Source organism: Myxine glutinosa, chromosome 1, assembly GCF_964187855.1.
Source record: "Myxine glutinosa chromosome 1, kmMyxGlut1.1, whole genome shotgun sequence".
Classification (NCBI taxonomy): domain Eukaryota; kingdom Metazoa; phylum Chordata; class Myxini; order Myxiniformes; family Myxinidae; genus Myxine; species Myxine glutinosa.
In genome coordinates, this window is record NC_136261.1 from 332,198,649 (window position 1) to 332,216,908 (window position 18,260).

The window sequence follows — 18,260 nt, forward strand, 5'->3', positions numbered from 1 at the left end:
ATAGCAACATGAAAGAGACTCGCCAAAATCAGTCTGGTACGCTCTCAGGAAGTCACATCTTATTGATCATTTCCTTTTTGAAGAAGCAAAAGTCAATGATGCAGATATTTTGCAATGTTACAGATTTTCTTTATCCCTGAACAACGATGATGGAGTCTTTCAGATAGCACCTTCTTCCTATAAGACTCCCTGTCACTATGCGTCCAACGTGTGACAGTTCTTGATGACGTCTTCCTGGAGAAGTGGACCGGTAGACAGACCAATTGCTTGGCAACCTTGTTCGTCTGAACGGTCCTCAATGTATTACTTTTTATAGGGCTATGTAAAAACTTGTTTACTTATCAAAAGCACATTCGTTGGATGAATTTAGCACTAGGATCACAAATGCAATTCAGAAAACCATTCAACAGCAACTGGAGAATGTTTTCAATGAGTTGGAAAATCGAATTGAACGATGTATTACAAAAGATGGCGGATATGTTGAACCCATTAAATTTCAACTGTATTGTGTGAAAACTTGATGGATTATGCTTTCATTTTCGGTTTAACGATTGATTCGATCATGTGTACGATGATCGCTTCTATCTCGTACATGCAAAGCTATTAGAGTTAAAACTTGTACAAGGACTTTTAAAACAATCTGTCCACTATTAATATCACTATCTGATGTCATGTGGATTTGACAAACAATTTGGAGATACAAAGTTAAAACATGTTTGCTTCAATAGAGATTAGAGTGAGAATGTAACTGAAGTTGCATTTTCTCCTTAATGGTGTTGTTTGCACCCAATGATATAAAGTGAAACATTTGTTAATGATAAAATATAGTAAGTCTTAGTTGTTTTTTATTTAATGTGCACCGCTCCTTTCCTATTCCCTCCCCAGGCGCAGCATGATGTCATCGCCGGGCACCGAAGGGGGCCCGGTGATGACATGCGCTGAAAGGGAGTACTCAGTTTTCACTCCGTTTGTTTTCTTGTTGTACATCACTCCTTTCCTATTCCATCTCCAGGCGCTGCATGACCTCATCGCCGGGCACCGAATGGGGCCCGGCAATGATGCGCGCTGAAAGGGAGTACTCAGTTTTCACTCCGGTTTCTTTCTTGTTTGTTTGTTTGTTTGTTTTCTTGTTTTCTTGTTTGTTTTTCCGTGTGATATCTCTGCCATCCTTTGAGCTAGGAAGCTGAAATTTGAGCACAATAGTGAGCACGTGCTTTGAAAAATACAGTATTTTATTTTTTGATTAATCAGTTAATTGATTAATTACTTAATTACTGTTGATTTATTAATCACTTATTTATTTTCTTTCTCAACTGGGCAATATCTCGGGCACCTTTTGAGTTAGGAAGCTGATATTTGGACACGACGATGACCAAGTGATTTGGCTATAAAGGGTATTTTTGATTCATTGAAAAATCAATTAATCCATTGTTTATTAAATTTTTTGGATTACTTCAGTAATTAATTAATTTTCTCAAAAGTTACAGATTTGGATGAAGCAGTGGTAGTTTAGCATATCCTATTAGCGAATTGATTAAGAAATTAATTATTTTACGATTACTATTTACTTCTTTTAATTACACAATTAATCAATCAATTATTGTACACTGTTCCTTCCCAACTCCGTCTCCATGTGCTGCACTGCGGCATCGCCCGGTGCCGAGGGCGCCCCGACAATGTCGTACACTGAAGGATATGTTATATATTTATTTGGCATAAGGGCAGTGTGCTTTGAACGTAGCTCTACTTTTTTAATTTATATATATTTTTTATTGCTGTGCAAATCTTGTTGTGCAATGATTTTGTCATGCAGGCTGTAGGCCCAGTGGATTTAATAATATATTTTGGCAGGAATCTGACCTCACATTCCGCCTGGCTGGCGGGATGGTCATCTGGCAGCCACTGTGGGAGCACCTGCAACCTGATGTCCCTGCATTCACTGCACCAATTGGATCGAGTCGGACAACTGTTACTGGTACTGTAATAAATCGACCCAGTCTGCTGTCTGCTAAATTTGCATTTAGACTGGCTGATATTTACTGTTCATAAAACAATCTCACAATAACAAATATTTGGCAGGCTCTTTCATGCAGAGAGGTATTGCTATGCAGACTAATCTGTTTGTAGAAGGCATGATTCGGAAGATAGTAGTGAAACATTTCATGGAAAATGGAATTTCAATCTAAATGCCAATGACATATATATATATAATATATATATATATATATATACAGTATATATAAGATGTAGAGGCTAAAGGAATAAAAAGGATACAAGATGGCTGGGTTGAATCAGCAGGTAAAGTTTTATGTGACCTTTTCTTCCACCTCATTCATTTCTTCCATATTTGTTTTATTTATGGAATACAACTTGTCCATCCACTTTCATCATCTTTATTTATGCCTCCTCAGCATAAATCCTGGAAAACAAGGCCAGGCCAAATGTACAACACCTGGGGGTGGTGGTTCTGTTGTAATGCTATTTATGCATAACACATTGCAAGAACTCAATGGAGTCATGACCATAGTCATGACCATCATACATTGTCTTTATAAAGCCATTGTGCAATTTTAAACTTTAAATTGAATATGACTAAGAATTATGTCTTTACTGGCCTTTGCCTGAGCCTTTATTTCTTTGATATTAATTTACTTCCTCTGCATGAGTTTTGAATTGTGCCGACCTCACATTGCCTCTGTCCCTCAAAGCTCAAAGATTGCAGGGATCCAGCCGAGCAGGGAAAGACATCCGCAATGAAGAAAAAGAAGTGAGTTATAATGGAAATTTGATTGTTTTTTTGTGTATACAGAGTTGATGTTTGTGGAAACTAGAACTAGAACACAGAACAAAATAAAAGTATGGAACACCACAGAGGAAAGTTATTGAAGGGAAAATGGACAAGAGGAAGAATGAGAGATTAATGGGAGTGTGAGGAGGACACGTAGGGTGATGATTTTCCATCTGACTGCTCCACTGTGTTTTATACATCATCTAAACTCATGTGATCAGCTATCATTACTGTAAATTTAAGTGTGTTTTGGCCTTAAAATCACAATTTGGATTTTTTTGGTCTTCACAGGAGCCAGGCTCATGGAAGAGCATGGTATATCCGACAGTGGGTCAAACATCAATGCAATGGATGAGCAGGAAATGAGCAGGAAAAGAGGAGGGAGGAGGGGAGAAAACACTGAAACTAGCAACTAAGATGTTTGAGTTAGGTAAGGATGAATGAATGAATGAATGATCGTTTTAAGGCCATTTTCCCCGCTAGAGCGGGGGTTAGCCTTGCGGGCCCCATGACAATCATGGTTCCCTGTTTGAGGCAATGTTTTTATGGCCGGATGCCCTTCCTGACGCCAACCCATAGTCGCCTCTTACGATGTGCAGGGATACGGTGTACCTATTCTAAATCGGGGTACACACCGGGATCATTCATCCCAGCAAGCTGGTACTCAATTTGCACGACCTCGGAAGGATGACAGGCTGAGTCAACCCCCCTGGCGTTAATTCAGCGATCGACCGGGATTTGAACCCAGGATCCTAGGATCCCAAGCCGGCACCCTAACCGCTAAGCCAACACCAGGATTAATGGAATGAGTGATGTAAGGTAAGGTAAGTGAGGTAATGAGTTATGTAAAGATAATGGGGGTAATTAAGATCATGGGTCAGAATTGGGGATGACAAGATATGGTGGAGCACTGTTTTTTTGAAGCCCTGGAGGGAAGAGCAAGACAGAACAACCACAATAAAGGAGTTGAGGTATTCATTCAACCTGGAATTTGGAAGTCTAACATGTGGATCTTGGAGTAGAGGGTCGGAAGACTGAGAGATCAGACAGCAATATCGGAAAATAGATCGTAAAAAATAGAGCGACCAATACGGTACACATTTACATAGAGAATTACCGCCAACCCCCTGAGGCCGTGGCCACATAGCCTATGCTAACCCCACCCAAAGTTGTATTTGTACCCCAAATGTGGAGTTTGTAATTTAAAAAATGTGGCCGTACATAGAGCAGAGAGAAAGAGACAATGGGATATATATATATATATATATATATATATATATATATATATATATATATATATATATATATATATATATATATATATATATATATATATATACTGTATATATATATATATATATATATATATATATATATATATATATATATATATATATATATATATATATATATATATATATATATATACAGTATATATATATATATATATATACTGTATATATATATATATATATATATATATATATACATATATATATATATATATACACTGTATATATATATATATATATATATATATATATATATATATATATATATATATATATATATATATATATATATATTCTCTAAAACTGCTGCCTTTAATTTGAATCGTTTGGTGTGATTTATGGTACTGAACATCCATTAAAAAGTTTCACTCAATGTTTATGCCTCCAACTGATCATTTCGGATACTAGATTAAATTAGTCATCAGAACTTCTGTTTGCAGACTTAAGTTGCCCATTTTTCATCCCCGTCAATTTTAACTATTTATTTGACTTGTATCACAAACGTCAATTTCAATATGGCAAGAAAAAAAAATACAATTTTTTTTGTGTGGATACAGAAAGAGTTTCGAGTCACTTGTGAGATCTGCAACCCAGGAGTCAATCACACAGGTGGCAGCACATCTGCACTTTGCCGCTGTGATCTGCTATCTCGACCTCATGTGGATCCAGTGATACGGTATCTTATTTTGATTATGGCACCCCTATTTTATTTTACCATCACTGTGCCCATTTGTATGTAAAGACAGCAAATACATCAATTTCATTTTTGCAAGTGTGGTTGGCCTTTTTCATAAAAAAAACAAAAACGCCATAAGAACCAGGTGGTGGGCACAATTACAAAGTGAAACTGGGAGCTGTTGGGGTTTCTGGGGTACTTTGTTGAATATTCATCTTGAGATAATTGTTTTCATGAAATATGTAGCAGACATCACTTGTGTGATTGTCATACCATTTGTCAATGTATTCGTACATATTCTCAAATATATTGTTACCTGCGACACATCATCGGTCTACAAGAGCATTGTATTGCTGTTGTTGGGGTTATTGTTGAGGGCCGATTTTTGAAATGTGCATCCGTTAGTCAGACAGCTGCCGGACCACACCCACAACTGTCGCTTGACTCCACCTACCATACTGCCAAGACAAAATGATACGGCTGTCATCTTGTTTCCTGGTATAACCGAACGCACGAGGCCTCTTTAGGCCTCTGCTGTTTATACACTGTCTTTGGGTCAAGTGTTAAATTATTAGTAAGGTTTAAGCCTGTTTTCTGAACATAGTAGTGGAGAATATGTTACTCATGTGATCAGCTATCATTGCTGTAAAGTTTGGATCTTTTTCTTCTTCACAGGAGCCAGGCTCATGGAAGAGCATAGTATAACCGACAGTGGGACAAACATCAATGGAATGAATGAACAGGAAAAGAGGTTACGTCCTGTATCGTAACCTGCTCATTCCAAACATGTTGGTATAGAGCATTATGCCATTTTTGAACGGTGCCATTTGCGCATTAAATATGCATTTCCCAAACAGCCCATTGCCAGATTTTTAAAGCCAATTCAGTTGCGCTTAATGACAAAATCCCGTACCTCAAATGACTATGTACAGGTTTTTTATGAACAAAAGGCTGATTACAATGGAGATAGCAACCGGTCGGAAATTTGGTAACTGAATACACCTCTGACAGCCTTAAGGCCCAAGCCTAGATCTACTGTAATCTATATACTCCACAGAGGATAACAACATAACCCTTCCTGTCGCTCCTGTTCAGAGTGGATGCACTAGTTGCCTGAAACCAGACACAGTTGTCTGTCAGGCTCGCAATTGATATTGATCCAAACCGTGAATACCTTTCGAGATGAATTGTATAATACCTTCAACAGCAATGATAAGGGAGTTGAGTGGACAGAAGAGGTGAAAAAAATGTATTTTGTGTCGCAGGCTGTGACCACAGAGCGGTCATTTTTGTTTGTTTACTATGGCGTAGGTTTCTATAAAATGCAAGTATCACAATCTACTGTTTGCAGAAGGCTTTGGCAGCAGAATTACAAAGGCTACACCGCAAGATGAAAACCTCTCATCAACACCAAAAATTGAAAGGGCAGGTTAGAATTTGCCAAGATATACAGAGGTGTGCCATTAGAGTTCTGGAACAAAGTTTTATGGACAGATGAGATCAAGATAATCCTTTACCAAAGTGGTGGAGAAAGGAAGGAACTGCTTATGATCCAAAGCCTACTTTCCTCCTCAAGCTGGAGGTAGTGTTATGGCTTGGGCTTGCATTGCTGCCTCTGGAACTGGCTCATTCACCTTTATTGATGATGTAACTAATGATGGCAGCAGCAGAGTAAATTTGGAAGTGCACAGAAATTTCGTATTTATTCTCAAAATTTCTTTAGCATTTTGTCTGCTTATATGCAAGGAAATGCCTCCAAACTCATTGGGTGGCACTTCACCATACAGCAAAACGATGACCCAAAACACACTACCAATGCAACCAAGGAGGCCATCAGGAGAAAAAAATGGAAGGTTTTAGACTGGCCAAGTCAATCTCATGATTTAAAATCCAATGGAACATGGATTTCACTTGCAGAAGAGGAGACTAAAGTCAGAAACCCCCCAAAACAAACAACAGCAACTGAAAATGGCTGCAGTAAAGGCTAGGCAAAACATCTCAAAGGAAGATACCAAGAGTTTGATGTCAATGGGTCATTGGCTCGATATAGTTATTTCATGCAAGGGATATGCAACCAAATGCTATTAAACTACTTTGATTTACTTCAGTTAATATTTTCCAATACTTATACGTACAGTAGCTAAGATAGGTGGGACTGAACATAAAAAGTGCTATTGCTCTACAATGGTAAATCACATATGCATATAAATACCAAGAAATAAAAGTTGACTATCTGTACTCTTGCCTCATATTCATCTTTTGATCTCAAATCCAAATTTTTTGAGTATATATCAATAATAGCAAATTTGACCTTACTGTTCCAATACTTATGGAGGGCATGTATTATTTCAGGTGGTCGTGCACTTTTTCCATTTGGCTATACTGTACCAATTTTTATTTTGTATTTTATGGGCCCGCCGACACTTGGAGGCAGACCCTTATCATAAACTGCTCATTACTCATTTTGTTCTTACAACAAGAATGACCACATTGTGGTCACAACCGGAAACAAAATCTGGTAACGGGCCGATTGGGAAACGGGCATTTAAAGCACTCCTAAAAGATGAACAGCTCTATTGGGAAACACACATTTAATGCGCCATTAAAAGATTAACTCGACACCTCTTATCCATGTTACTTATTCTTATCATTCTTAGGACAGTACATAAGGTAATTTTTACACCTCACAAGGTTGCATCATCGAATAAACTGTTCCAACCCGTCATTTTAGACAGGCATTTTACTAGTTGCATTTAATCTTCCAGAATTACCCAGAGTTTAAAAAAATAAAGAAATCTCATGTACTTTTCCATATTCATCATAATTACCTCCAATCACAATATTTCATAATGATCACTAAATCTGCCCACTCGTCCCTCAATCTACATGTGAACCTGCCATCCACCAAACTTGTTTGTCCGTTGTTAGTGGGTTATACTCTCACATTCTGTTCTTCAGCTCTTGTACCTGCCTCATCCTGGTTCAAAAATTATTATCCTCTGGCAACATGCTTCTCACATATCTCTACTTCTATTGCAGAAAGCAGGATGTGAACCCCCTGTCCATCATTAAGGGAAATGCCGCATCATACTTTGATGTGGCAGTTTTGCGCTGCCTCTTCCAGCCTCAATGGGCTGAAGAGGGAGTATATTGGGCACTCACTTACTGCCTGCAGCGTCTTCGACGAGCCCTAGATGCAAAGGCTGGGCGCGGTGAGGCTGGGCTGCTGCCCCCCAGGCCTCGACCCCGTAGTCACTCTGTAGCTGCAATGCCCTATTTGGGTGCGGATGGACGAAAATCAAAGGCAAGAATTTACATTGGGAATTTGTGATTTGATGATTGTAACATGCTTTTGCCATGGTATTGTGCTTTTTATTTCTAGTTTAGAGCTGTGTGTGCTGATGGGATTTTATAATATGTTTAATATAATTAGGATCTAATGTATCTTACTATAATTCACCAAATGTCCGTCCGTCTGTCTGTCCATCCGTTTGAAGGTACTGCAAAAACGGCTGAACCGATCGCAACGATATTTTGGGTGGGTAATCCTGGGGTCCCCTTGAGTAAAATAGGCTATATTGTTTTTCCAATTTCAGCTTTGACCTCCAGCATTTTGAGGTTTGGACTCCATCATAACATTTTCCCGGGTGCCACACAAACGGCTGCACCGATCGCTGCACGGCTGCACCGATCGGCTGCACCAATTGGACTCGGTGACCGGACAAAGGCGGACAAAGACCTTTTATAAGAACATAGGTTGAATTCCTGCTTGAGAGAATGCCAACCCCCTCCCCGCCATCACGGTCGTCTCTCCAACTCACAATCCCACGAGATATGCGGAAAGGATGACTCAAAACCAATTATCTTCTTTTTGATTCGTATATAAACATCATTAAAAGTAAATAATGACCTCGGCCAAAGTTCAAACGACGTGAGTTTAATCTCTACATGAGAGAATTCCACATAGCTATTTGGGCGGTGTATAAGCTAACAGATCGCTGTCTCCATCGAGCTTGCCAAGGCCGTAACACCTATTGGCTCAAAATCCTTTTAACTGTTGACTTGGTAGTTTTTACAATGAAGGAAACACATATCAGGTGTACATACGACATAGCGATTGTGAATGTGACAGCTCTGAGGAGTGTTTTGCTTCGCATCGCAATGACGGCGAGCACCAACATGGCGGCTGTAAGATTAAAATCTGGCTTCAAGCCCCCTCACCACCCAAAGCCTTCAACCAGACATATTAACATGCTCCTCCCCCTTCATTCCCGTTCTTCAAAGCAAAGCGGTAAAAATTGTTGTATCGCCATTATATATTACAAGCAACAGTACCTGCCCTAAGGGCGGGGCTTCAATTAGGAGACACAATTTATGTAAACATCCGTTAAATATCACATGCAAATCATCAAAATCTACAGTATTTTTAGAATTTCAATAAAAAACCACATCACTGTTCATATCGGTAAATATTGATTGAAGCCCCACCCGTAGGGCGGGTGGTACCGTTGCTATTATGCATAATTTGCAAACATGTTGGTATGTACTTTTTTATTTTCAACAGGACCTTACGGAGCAGCCACAGGGCGAAGGGAGTCTTCTAAATTGCGAAGCATGTCCACGGATATCTCTTACTAGCCTACGACGCCAAGCTGTGCCTGACCTTTCTATTGAGTTGGGAGCAAATATCTTCAAACGGGTAATTGCAGAATCCTCAACAGAATGAAGTTGTCATTGAATTGCATAGGTGTAACCATTTTTAACTATATTCTGTAATGTTTCTTTGCAAATATTGTGTTGTTTGACCTACCTGTTGTTCTACTTATGTTACCTCTCTCCATCTTCACTTGTTATCCAAGTTTAAGAGCCGTAGAGATGAACGAAAAGGATCTATTCCAATACCTCCGTTTGGCAAGAAACGCCAAAGAAGAATTGGCGTTCCTTTCTTGGTCCATGAGGATCCTTGTGATGCATCTCCGACACGTAGCACCTTTTCTTTTGCTGGAGGCTTGGAAAGGGCTCCTTGGCAAACTGCAATTCTTGGTGAGTAGTTCTTGTACTGTTTTTGACTTTTCACTCTGTACATATTTCCCTAATTTTTTCACTGTTTTTTGAGTAAGCACATAGTATAACCTTCGTATGATTGAACATAGGTTTTTCAACATCCCAAACCAAAGGATTAAACCAAGAGATTGTAACTTCTTGGAAGACTTGTGGAAAGGACTTGCTTTTGCATCATGCATGTGCATCAGAAAGCATCTCTTTTCTCCAGGAGGATATTAAATGGTGACTACTCAACAGTAAGCACAAACCCATGACCTCCACAGACCAGGCCTTCTCTGAGGTAGCAGTAGTTGATAATGGCCACTTGTTGCAACTCCCAATCAACAATGGATGATCTGTCACCAGATTGATTGTTTGGAAAAAATATTTTGAAAAGTTAATGATGACCTCAAACTAGTAATCACCACTGTTGATTTCCGTATCTTTATCCTTCTTCACGTTCTGCCCTTTCCTTCTTCTTCGTCTTCTTCGTCTTCTTCTTCTTCGTCTTCTTCCTCGTCTTCTTCTTCGTCTTCCTTTTCGTCTTCTTCTTCTTCTTTTTCCTCTGCGTTTTCTTCTTTCCGTGATTTGGCTAATGGCAGGTTTAACCTTGTTTTCGATTCTGTTTGATGTTCTGCTCTTTTTTTCATCTCCATACATCTCCTTCCTTCCTATGGTTTCTCCTTCTCTTCTTCACCTTCCTCCTCCCCCCCCCCCCCCTCCCACTCCTACCAAACTTTTTTCCATCGATTCTTTTTTCCAGAACCACTTTGAAAAGCCTTTACCGTCACATGATATAATTGATTCAAATTTTATTTCTCTTTGTTCAATGGTTCCACCAATGTTCTTCTACTGAATTAGTTACAAATCTTGTTGCTTTTGAAATCCATCCAACTGTCGATCCATCCATCACAAAATAGGGTTTGTGGATATTGGTGGAGAGCTTGAACAGAGATGGTTTTTGGAATCCAATCAATGTGCAGAAAACAATAACTACAATGAGATCTCACATGTCGATAGCACTGGAGAGATAAACCTGAATGTAACCAACCAAGCACCGGAACAATTCAATCAGCTCAACTATCTGGGGATTTTCTAATTGAGAATAATGGATGTATGCTTGCATAAGCTATAGGGATTCACACAGGAAAGATAGATAAAGAGTGGTTTCCATACATGCGACCTTGGTCTGTCCTAAATCGTGGTTTACATGACACATGCACAACACTTACTAAGAAATAACTATATTAACTATTTCCCATTTCGCCCTTAGGTCATCTTCGTAACAGTATAAAAGGCTGTTCCATTGGATTTAGTATATTTATTTTATTCAAAATATAGTTCAGTCGAAGTCCAATTCCCCCCTAGAAATACCCAATTTTGTGTACCCACGGGTGGGGTGGGGGTAGTTCCCCACACTTTGGGAACCAGTAGCCTAGGGGATGGCTAGGTTTTACTACCATCACTGAATAACAATGTAAATTTATTTCTGACGGTGCAGGGGCTAGGACCACTTCTTTATTGTCATAAATCTGTGGAGGTTCCTCTTACTTATGTTAACAAAGATGGAAAGATCAACCAGTGGACCCTTCTACACACTGTACATTGTCTCTAAGATCATTTGAGGAAGTTGGAAAAACAAGTTCAAGACAAGTACAGAAACATTCAAAGTACACCGCCCCATGCCAAATAAATAAATAACATCCTCAAGCACGGCCGAAGGCGCCCAGGCATTACCGCCATGCAGCGCATAGAGACGGTATTGGGAGGGAGAGGTGTACAATAATTGATCGATTAATTGTGCAATGAAAATAAATATATAATAATCATGAAATAATTAATTTCTTAATCAATTGGCTAATAGCATACCTAAACCACCAGTGTTTCGTCCGAATCTGTAACTTTTTGAAAACGAATTCAATAATTAATTAATCAAAAATTAAATAATTAATCGATTAATTGACCAATCAATCAAGGATTAATTTATTAATCAGTAAATCCAAAATATCCTTTGTAGCCACGTCACTTGGTCACTGTCATGTCCAAATATCAGCTTCCTGGCTCAAAAGGTGCCTGAGATAATGCCCAGAAGAGAAAGGAAATAAATAAGTACTTAATTAATTGATAATAATTAAGTAACTAAATAATTAATTGATTAATCAAAAAACCCAAAAATACTGTTTTTGCCAAAGCACGTGCTCACTACTGTACCAAAATTTCAACTTCCTAGCTCAAAGCATAGCTGAGATATCGCCCGGACAAACAAACAAACAAATGAAAAATCACTCATAGAGTGACACTTGGCAAAACAGAACAGAATAGAATGGCAAAAACAAAGTAGAGCATCCTTTTAACCTCAAAAATAAATTAGTGGTTGAATTCAGTGACCTGATATGCAAATCGTCTTCAAAGCAAATCGTCTTAACCGGATGAAAATTGACAATTTAAAAAATTCGGCCTATGTTGACCTTTTGGCCGATGTTGACCTCAAAAATAGTTGGTGGGTTGATTTTACCAAGCTGATATGAAAAACCTTTTCAAATTTCAAGTCAATCGGATGAAAATTTTTGGATTTTAGAAATTTGAATAACGTGGTTGACCTTTGGCTTATGTTGACCTTATGACCTATGTTGATCTCAAAAATAGTTGGTGGTTGAATTCAGTTAGCTGAAATGAAAATCCTATTCAAATTTCAAGTGAATCTGATGAAAATTGAGGATTTTAGGAATTTGAAAAATAGTTGTTGACCTTTGGCCTATGTTGACCTTTTGACCTGAAAAATATATAGGATTTTGTCGGAACACGAACTCTACCATTTGGTGAAGTTTCGTGAAGATCGGTTTAAAATTGTGACCTGTAGGCAAGTATAAGTGAGCGGACTGACAAACACACAAACACATACACAAACCGGAGTGATAAACGTACTTGCAAAAAAAACCTTTTTTTTTGCCAAGTAACAAACAAGAAACCGGAGTACTCCCTTTCAGTGCATGTCATTGCAGGGCCCCCTGCGGTGCCCGGCAATGACATGATGCAGCGCCTGGAGATGGCATAGGAAATGGAGCAGTGTGCAATAAATAAAGAATGCAATACCTTGTGTTTCACTCCAAACCTGCTCCTTCAGACATTCTTCATTTCCATCCAGTGACCAAGAAGGAGGAATATTGGGAGTGTGTCTTTCAAACACGGATATCTTGGACAATTCACTTGGCTTTTCTACATTCATGATCTTGCAGGAGGAATCTGTCAGTATTACATATTTTTTTTCTCAAACAGCCACATATAGGAGGCAGTCAGTGCAAGATTTGTCATCTCCATGATATAACTGTACCCAAAGCCATGCACCAAGGTGCATGGTTCAAGACGTCAGGAAAGGAACCTGGAGCCTTATTAATGAAGCATGCCATCTCTAAAGCAGCTAATTGGTTTGTGACGAGGACTAATTATTTCGATTTTGGTGAAGATCCGGATCTGTATACGAGAATTTTTTCTTTTTTTAGTGATTTTTCCCGATTGAGTGATCGGGCCAAAACTGATACCTGATTATAATTTTAGGTATTTGAAGTAGTGATAAATGTAGGGGTGTACTTATTTTTTCCACATGCTAAATTTGCATTTATGTTTATTTAAATTATACAATGGACTACAAAATGTAAATGTTTCATGATATTTGTTATATTATATCACCTTTATCTATCAATATTGTTGAAATGAAGATCAAATAGCTGTATGTTGAAATATGTTGAAAAAGTCAAAACTTTACATGGGGTATAGTTACTTTTTCACGTGACTGTATCTGATTCCCCATGGGGAGTTCTTGACAATGAGCCGTGTTTCAATTTTTCCATTTAACGGCCTTGGAGATATGGAGGTGCAAAGTTTTTCCAAGATGGCATCTGCACCACGTGATGTCATAATTATGAACAAGATTTCTGCAGGCGGAGGTATTCCTATCGTAAAATTTTGTGTCAATCGGACCTACGGTTGCTGAGAAAATGAATTTCAAAATTGCAGACACGCTACGCATACGCACGTACGTAACCGAATGCCGAACCCTGCTTTTCTCTTCGTGAGTGCAGGGTAATGATGCAAAGGGAATACAGTGGGAAAACAACCATTGGTTACACCACAGTACAAGGAGAGGATTTTCAGGGGAAAGGTTGCACCATCTCTCTTGTCAACTATATAGTGTAGCAGCATAGCAAACCTGTTGTGCATTTTGTGATACAAGCACCAAATTTGGCACAAATGTACATTAATATGTTGCGAACATTTTCAGATATTGGGCCACTTGAAATTCCGTAATTTTTTTTTTCAAATTTTTTCAAATTTCGTAATTTCCAATTTTTCGGGTGACACCGTCACAATTTCGGTCTTCGAGGCCGGCCGATATAGTGGGGCGGCTTAGCCCAAATATTCAAAAGAATTGTGCATTTTGTGATACAAGCACCAAATTTGGCACAAATGTACATTAATATGTTGCGAACATTGTGTGGTCAGCAATGAAGACGAGAGTCTGAATTACATGTATGCAAAAGACCTTGTGAACCAGTGAAACAAATACATGGGTAAGCATGAATTAAATCTAGGGCATGATATAATTTCCATGATGTTTACCTCTACACTCAATGGTGGAAGGAGGTAATGTTTTGATCCCAGCTTGTCTGTATATCTGTTAGTCCACAAAATTCCAGACAAAGCTTGTAGTAGTGGTAGTTGTAGTGGTAGTGGTGATAACAGAAATTGTTATATAGAACTGAACTTATATTATTATTATACTAGCGGGGTCACCCGTGGGAATCCCACGGGCATGGATGTGTGTGACATTTCGACATATTGAGTTATATGCTGCACATTCATTTTTACAAAATGGTTACTGGCAAGTCATCAGATCCAGAAATGGTGTGAATTTAGTTATTTCACATAATATGTGACCCCTCACTCCTCTCCACCTGACACTCTCCTGTCTCCACCTGACACTCTCCTGTCTCCACCTGACACTCTCCTCTCTCCACCTAGCACTCCTCTCCTCTCCAAACCCTCACATCCCTCTCCTTTCCAATCCCTCACCTCTCCAATCCCTCACACTCCTCTCCTCTGCAATCCTTCACACGCCTCTCCAATCGCGCCTCACACTCCTCTCCAATCGCGCCTCACACTCCTCTCCAATCGCGCCTCACACTCCTCTCCAATCGTGCCTCACACTCCTCTCCAATCGTGCCTCACACTCCCCTCCAATCACTCCTCTCCAATCGTGCCTCACACTCCTCTCCAATCACGCCTCACACTCCTCTCCAATCGTGCCTCACACTCCTCTCCAATCGCGCCTCACACTCCTCTCCAATCGCGCCTCACTCGCCTCTCCAATCGGCTTTCCCCGTCTCGTTTCTCTCCTTTTTCTCCCGTCTCGTTCTTTTTCTTGCTCCAAATCGGCCCGTCGGAATCGGAAATCGGCCCGTCTCGCCCGTCGGCCCGTCGGAATCGGAAATCGGCCCGTCTTGCTTTTGTGCTTGTGCGTAAATAAATTGTGTTCATGACACCATTTCTGGTGTTGGGCTAGCGGCTAGGGTGCCGGCTTAGGATCCTGGGTTCGAATCTCGGTCGATCGCCGAATTAATGCCAGGGGGGTTGACTCAGCCTGTCATCCTTCCGAGGTCGGCTAATTGAGTACCAGTTCACTGGTAATTCCCTGTTTGTCGTTGAAGGCGGCAAAAAGGGTTGGCGTCAGGAAGGGCATCCGGCCGTAAAACATTGCTTCAAAAAGGGGACAAAAAAACAACAACTACCACGGTCCCCGAAAAGGCCAACCCCCGCTTTGCGGGGAAAAATGGCCTCTAAACGGTGGTTTTTACACCATTTCTGGATCTGATGACTTGCCAGTAACCATTTTGTAAAAATGAATGTGCAGCATCTAACTCAATATGTCGAAATGTCACACACATCCATGCCCGTGGGATTCCCACGGGTGACCCCGCAAGTTTGCATTGACGTTCGTCGATGGACTCGTTCGCCCGTCTCATTCGTTTTCTTGCTGCATCCTGTTCAAGTCTGCGTTCTTCATCGATCGTCTCATTCATTTTGGAAATAGAAGTTTCCACGCAGCGCATGAATTGTCACGATCCTCAAGAGGAATTTGTCTCGTAATCATCAAATGATAAATGGCAAGTAAATTATATTGTGGAAAATTAAAGATTTCAAATAAACCTATTTAAAGTGTATTCGCACATAACTAATTTTAAAAAACGAAGAAATATCTCTCGGTAATTTCCTGAAACATATTTTACTTCCGGCTAATAATGTTGAATTAAATAAAAACGAAGAAATATATGTCGGCATCATTGTTGACGTTTTTGTGACGACTGTCATCAAACGAAAAAGTAATATATCTTAACGGAAAAGCAAAAGCGAATTTTTAATATATATCGACACGTTGCCGTCGGTGTCATGTTGGGCGGTGTATGATACACCATGACGCGATTTTTAAAAATATATCTCTGCATTTTCCCGCGTGTGTGGAATGTTCTCAATTATTGCTGACACCGAGTCCAAAACCATCGATAAAAATGAAATCATATGGTGAGTTAGATTGGAGATAAAGGTGTGAGAGAGACTCAATGGCCTTGAAGTTGAAGTTACAGGCGTTTGAGAATTCATTTCGTTCTATAAACGGCAACTTTCATTGGATTTCCTTCCCGTTTTTTTTCAACCGAGTCGAAAACTATGTTAGCGACTGTGAAAAATGAAATGATATATCGAATTTTTAATATGTATCGACACGTTGCCGTCGGTGTCATGTTAGGCGGTGTATGATACACCATGACGCGATTTTAAAAAATATATCTGCATTTTCCCGCGTGTGTGGAATGTTCTCAATTATTGCTGACACCGACTCTAAAACCATCGATAAAAATGAAATCATATGGTGAGTTAGATTGGAGATAAAGGCGTGAGAGAGACTCAATGGCCTTGAAGTTACAGGCATTTGAGAATTCATTTCGTTCTATAAACGGCAACTTTCATCGGATTTTCTTCTCGTTTTTTTTCAACCGAGTCTAAAACTATGTTAGCGACTGTGAAAAATGAAATGATATATCGAATTTAAAATAGATATCGACACATTGCCGTCGGTGTCATGTTGGGCGGTGTATGATACACCATGACGCGATTTTAAAAAATATATCTCTGCATTTTCCCGCGTGTGTGGAATGTTTGTGGAAAATTAAAGATTTCAAATAAACCTATTTAAAGTGTATGCGCACATAACTAATAAAAAAAACGAAGAAATATCTCTCGGTAATTTCCTGAAACATATTTTACTTCCGGCTAATATGTTGAATGAAATAAAAACGAAGAAATATATGTCGGCATCATTGTTGACGTTTTTGTGACGACTATCATCAAACGAAATAGTAATATATCATAACGGAAAAGCAAAAGCGAATTTTTAATATATATCGACACATTGCCGGCGGTGTCATGTTGGGCGGTGTATGATACACCATGACGCGATTTTAAAAAATATATCTCTGCATTTTCCCGCGTGTGTGGATTGTTCTCAATTATTGCTGACACCGAGTCTAAAAGTAAAACCATCGATAAAAATGAAATCATATGGTGAGTTAGATTGGAGATAAAGGCGTGAGAGAGACTCAATGGCCTTGAAGTTACAGGCCTTTGAGAATTCATTTCGTTCTATAAACGGCAACTTTCATCGGATTTTCTTCCCGTTTTTTTTCAACCGAGTCTAAAACTATGTTAGCGACTGTGAAAAATGAAATGATTTATCGAATTTGATTTGAAATAAAACTGGGGGAGAGCAAGACACCACGGGCCTACAAAACAGGACTCAAAGCTATGCGAGTTAATAAAATGGTGGATATTTGTTTATAGCCACTCCCAGAATGGGTGGAGCTATGGGTGGAGCTACTCTGCAAACCGAGTAAGCCACACCCCGGACAGACACCCAACAGATAGACAGACAGACAGACAGACAGAATCATCTACGGCTATTATAATATAGATGCAGAAAATAACTTCATTTCTATATGCCCTGCAGTGGACAGGTTAATTGGTTTATGCACTGAAGGGGTCACCCTGGTGTGCACTGCTGTGTTCTGCCTCACTGAGTTGTTCAGGTATGATGTACTCAGCACAAGCTTCCGGTCGGCCCGGAGGTGGGGGTGCGGGGCCTGTCACGGAACGTCAAAACAAACGGCCTGCCGGGGCCGCCCGAAAGTCGGGCGTGAGGGGCGCGTCCACTAATGGAACGCCTCTCGCTTCCTAGATCGAGGGCCACGTGGTCAGGAGAACCTCGTCCCTTCCGGTCACACTTTGCCTATCGGCCGGCCTCGAAGACCGAAATTGTGACAGTGTCACCCGAAAAATTTGAAATTACGAAATTTGAAAAAATTTGAAAAAAAAAATTACGGAATTTCAAGTGGCCCAATATCTGAAAATGTTC

General features: G+C 39.6%; 1 protein-coding gene across 1 annotated transcript in view; it reads left to right on the forward strand.

The window, feature by feature from the left end:
* Nucleotides 1-18,260, forward strand: part of UNC80 (unc-80 subunit of NALCN channel complex) — a 502,852-nt gene that overhangs the window by 56,310 nt on the left and 428,282 nt on the right. The window contains exons 6-11 of the mRNA XM_078779534.1: nucleotides 1,852-1,975; nucleotides 2,709-2,767; nucleotides 4,638-4,756; nucleotides 7,796-8,060; nucleotides 9,321-9,455; nucleotides 9,616-9,799. Of these exons, the coding sequence (XP_078635660.1) occupies nucleotides 1,852-1,975; nucleotides 2,709-2,767; nucleotides 4,638-4,756; nucleotides 7,796-8,060; nucleotides 9,321-9,455; nucleotides 9,616-9,799 (886 nt within the window). The remainder of the gene's footprint in view (nucleotides 1-1,851; nucleotides 1,976-2,708; nucleotides 2,768-4,637; nucleotides 4,757-7,795; nucleotides 8,061-9,320; nucleotides 9,456-9,615; nucleotides 9,800-18,260) is intronic.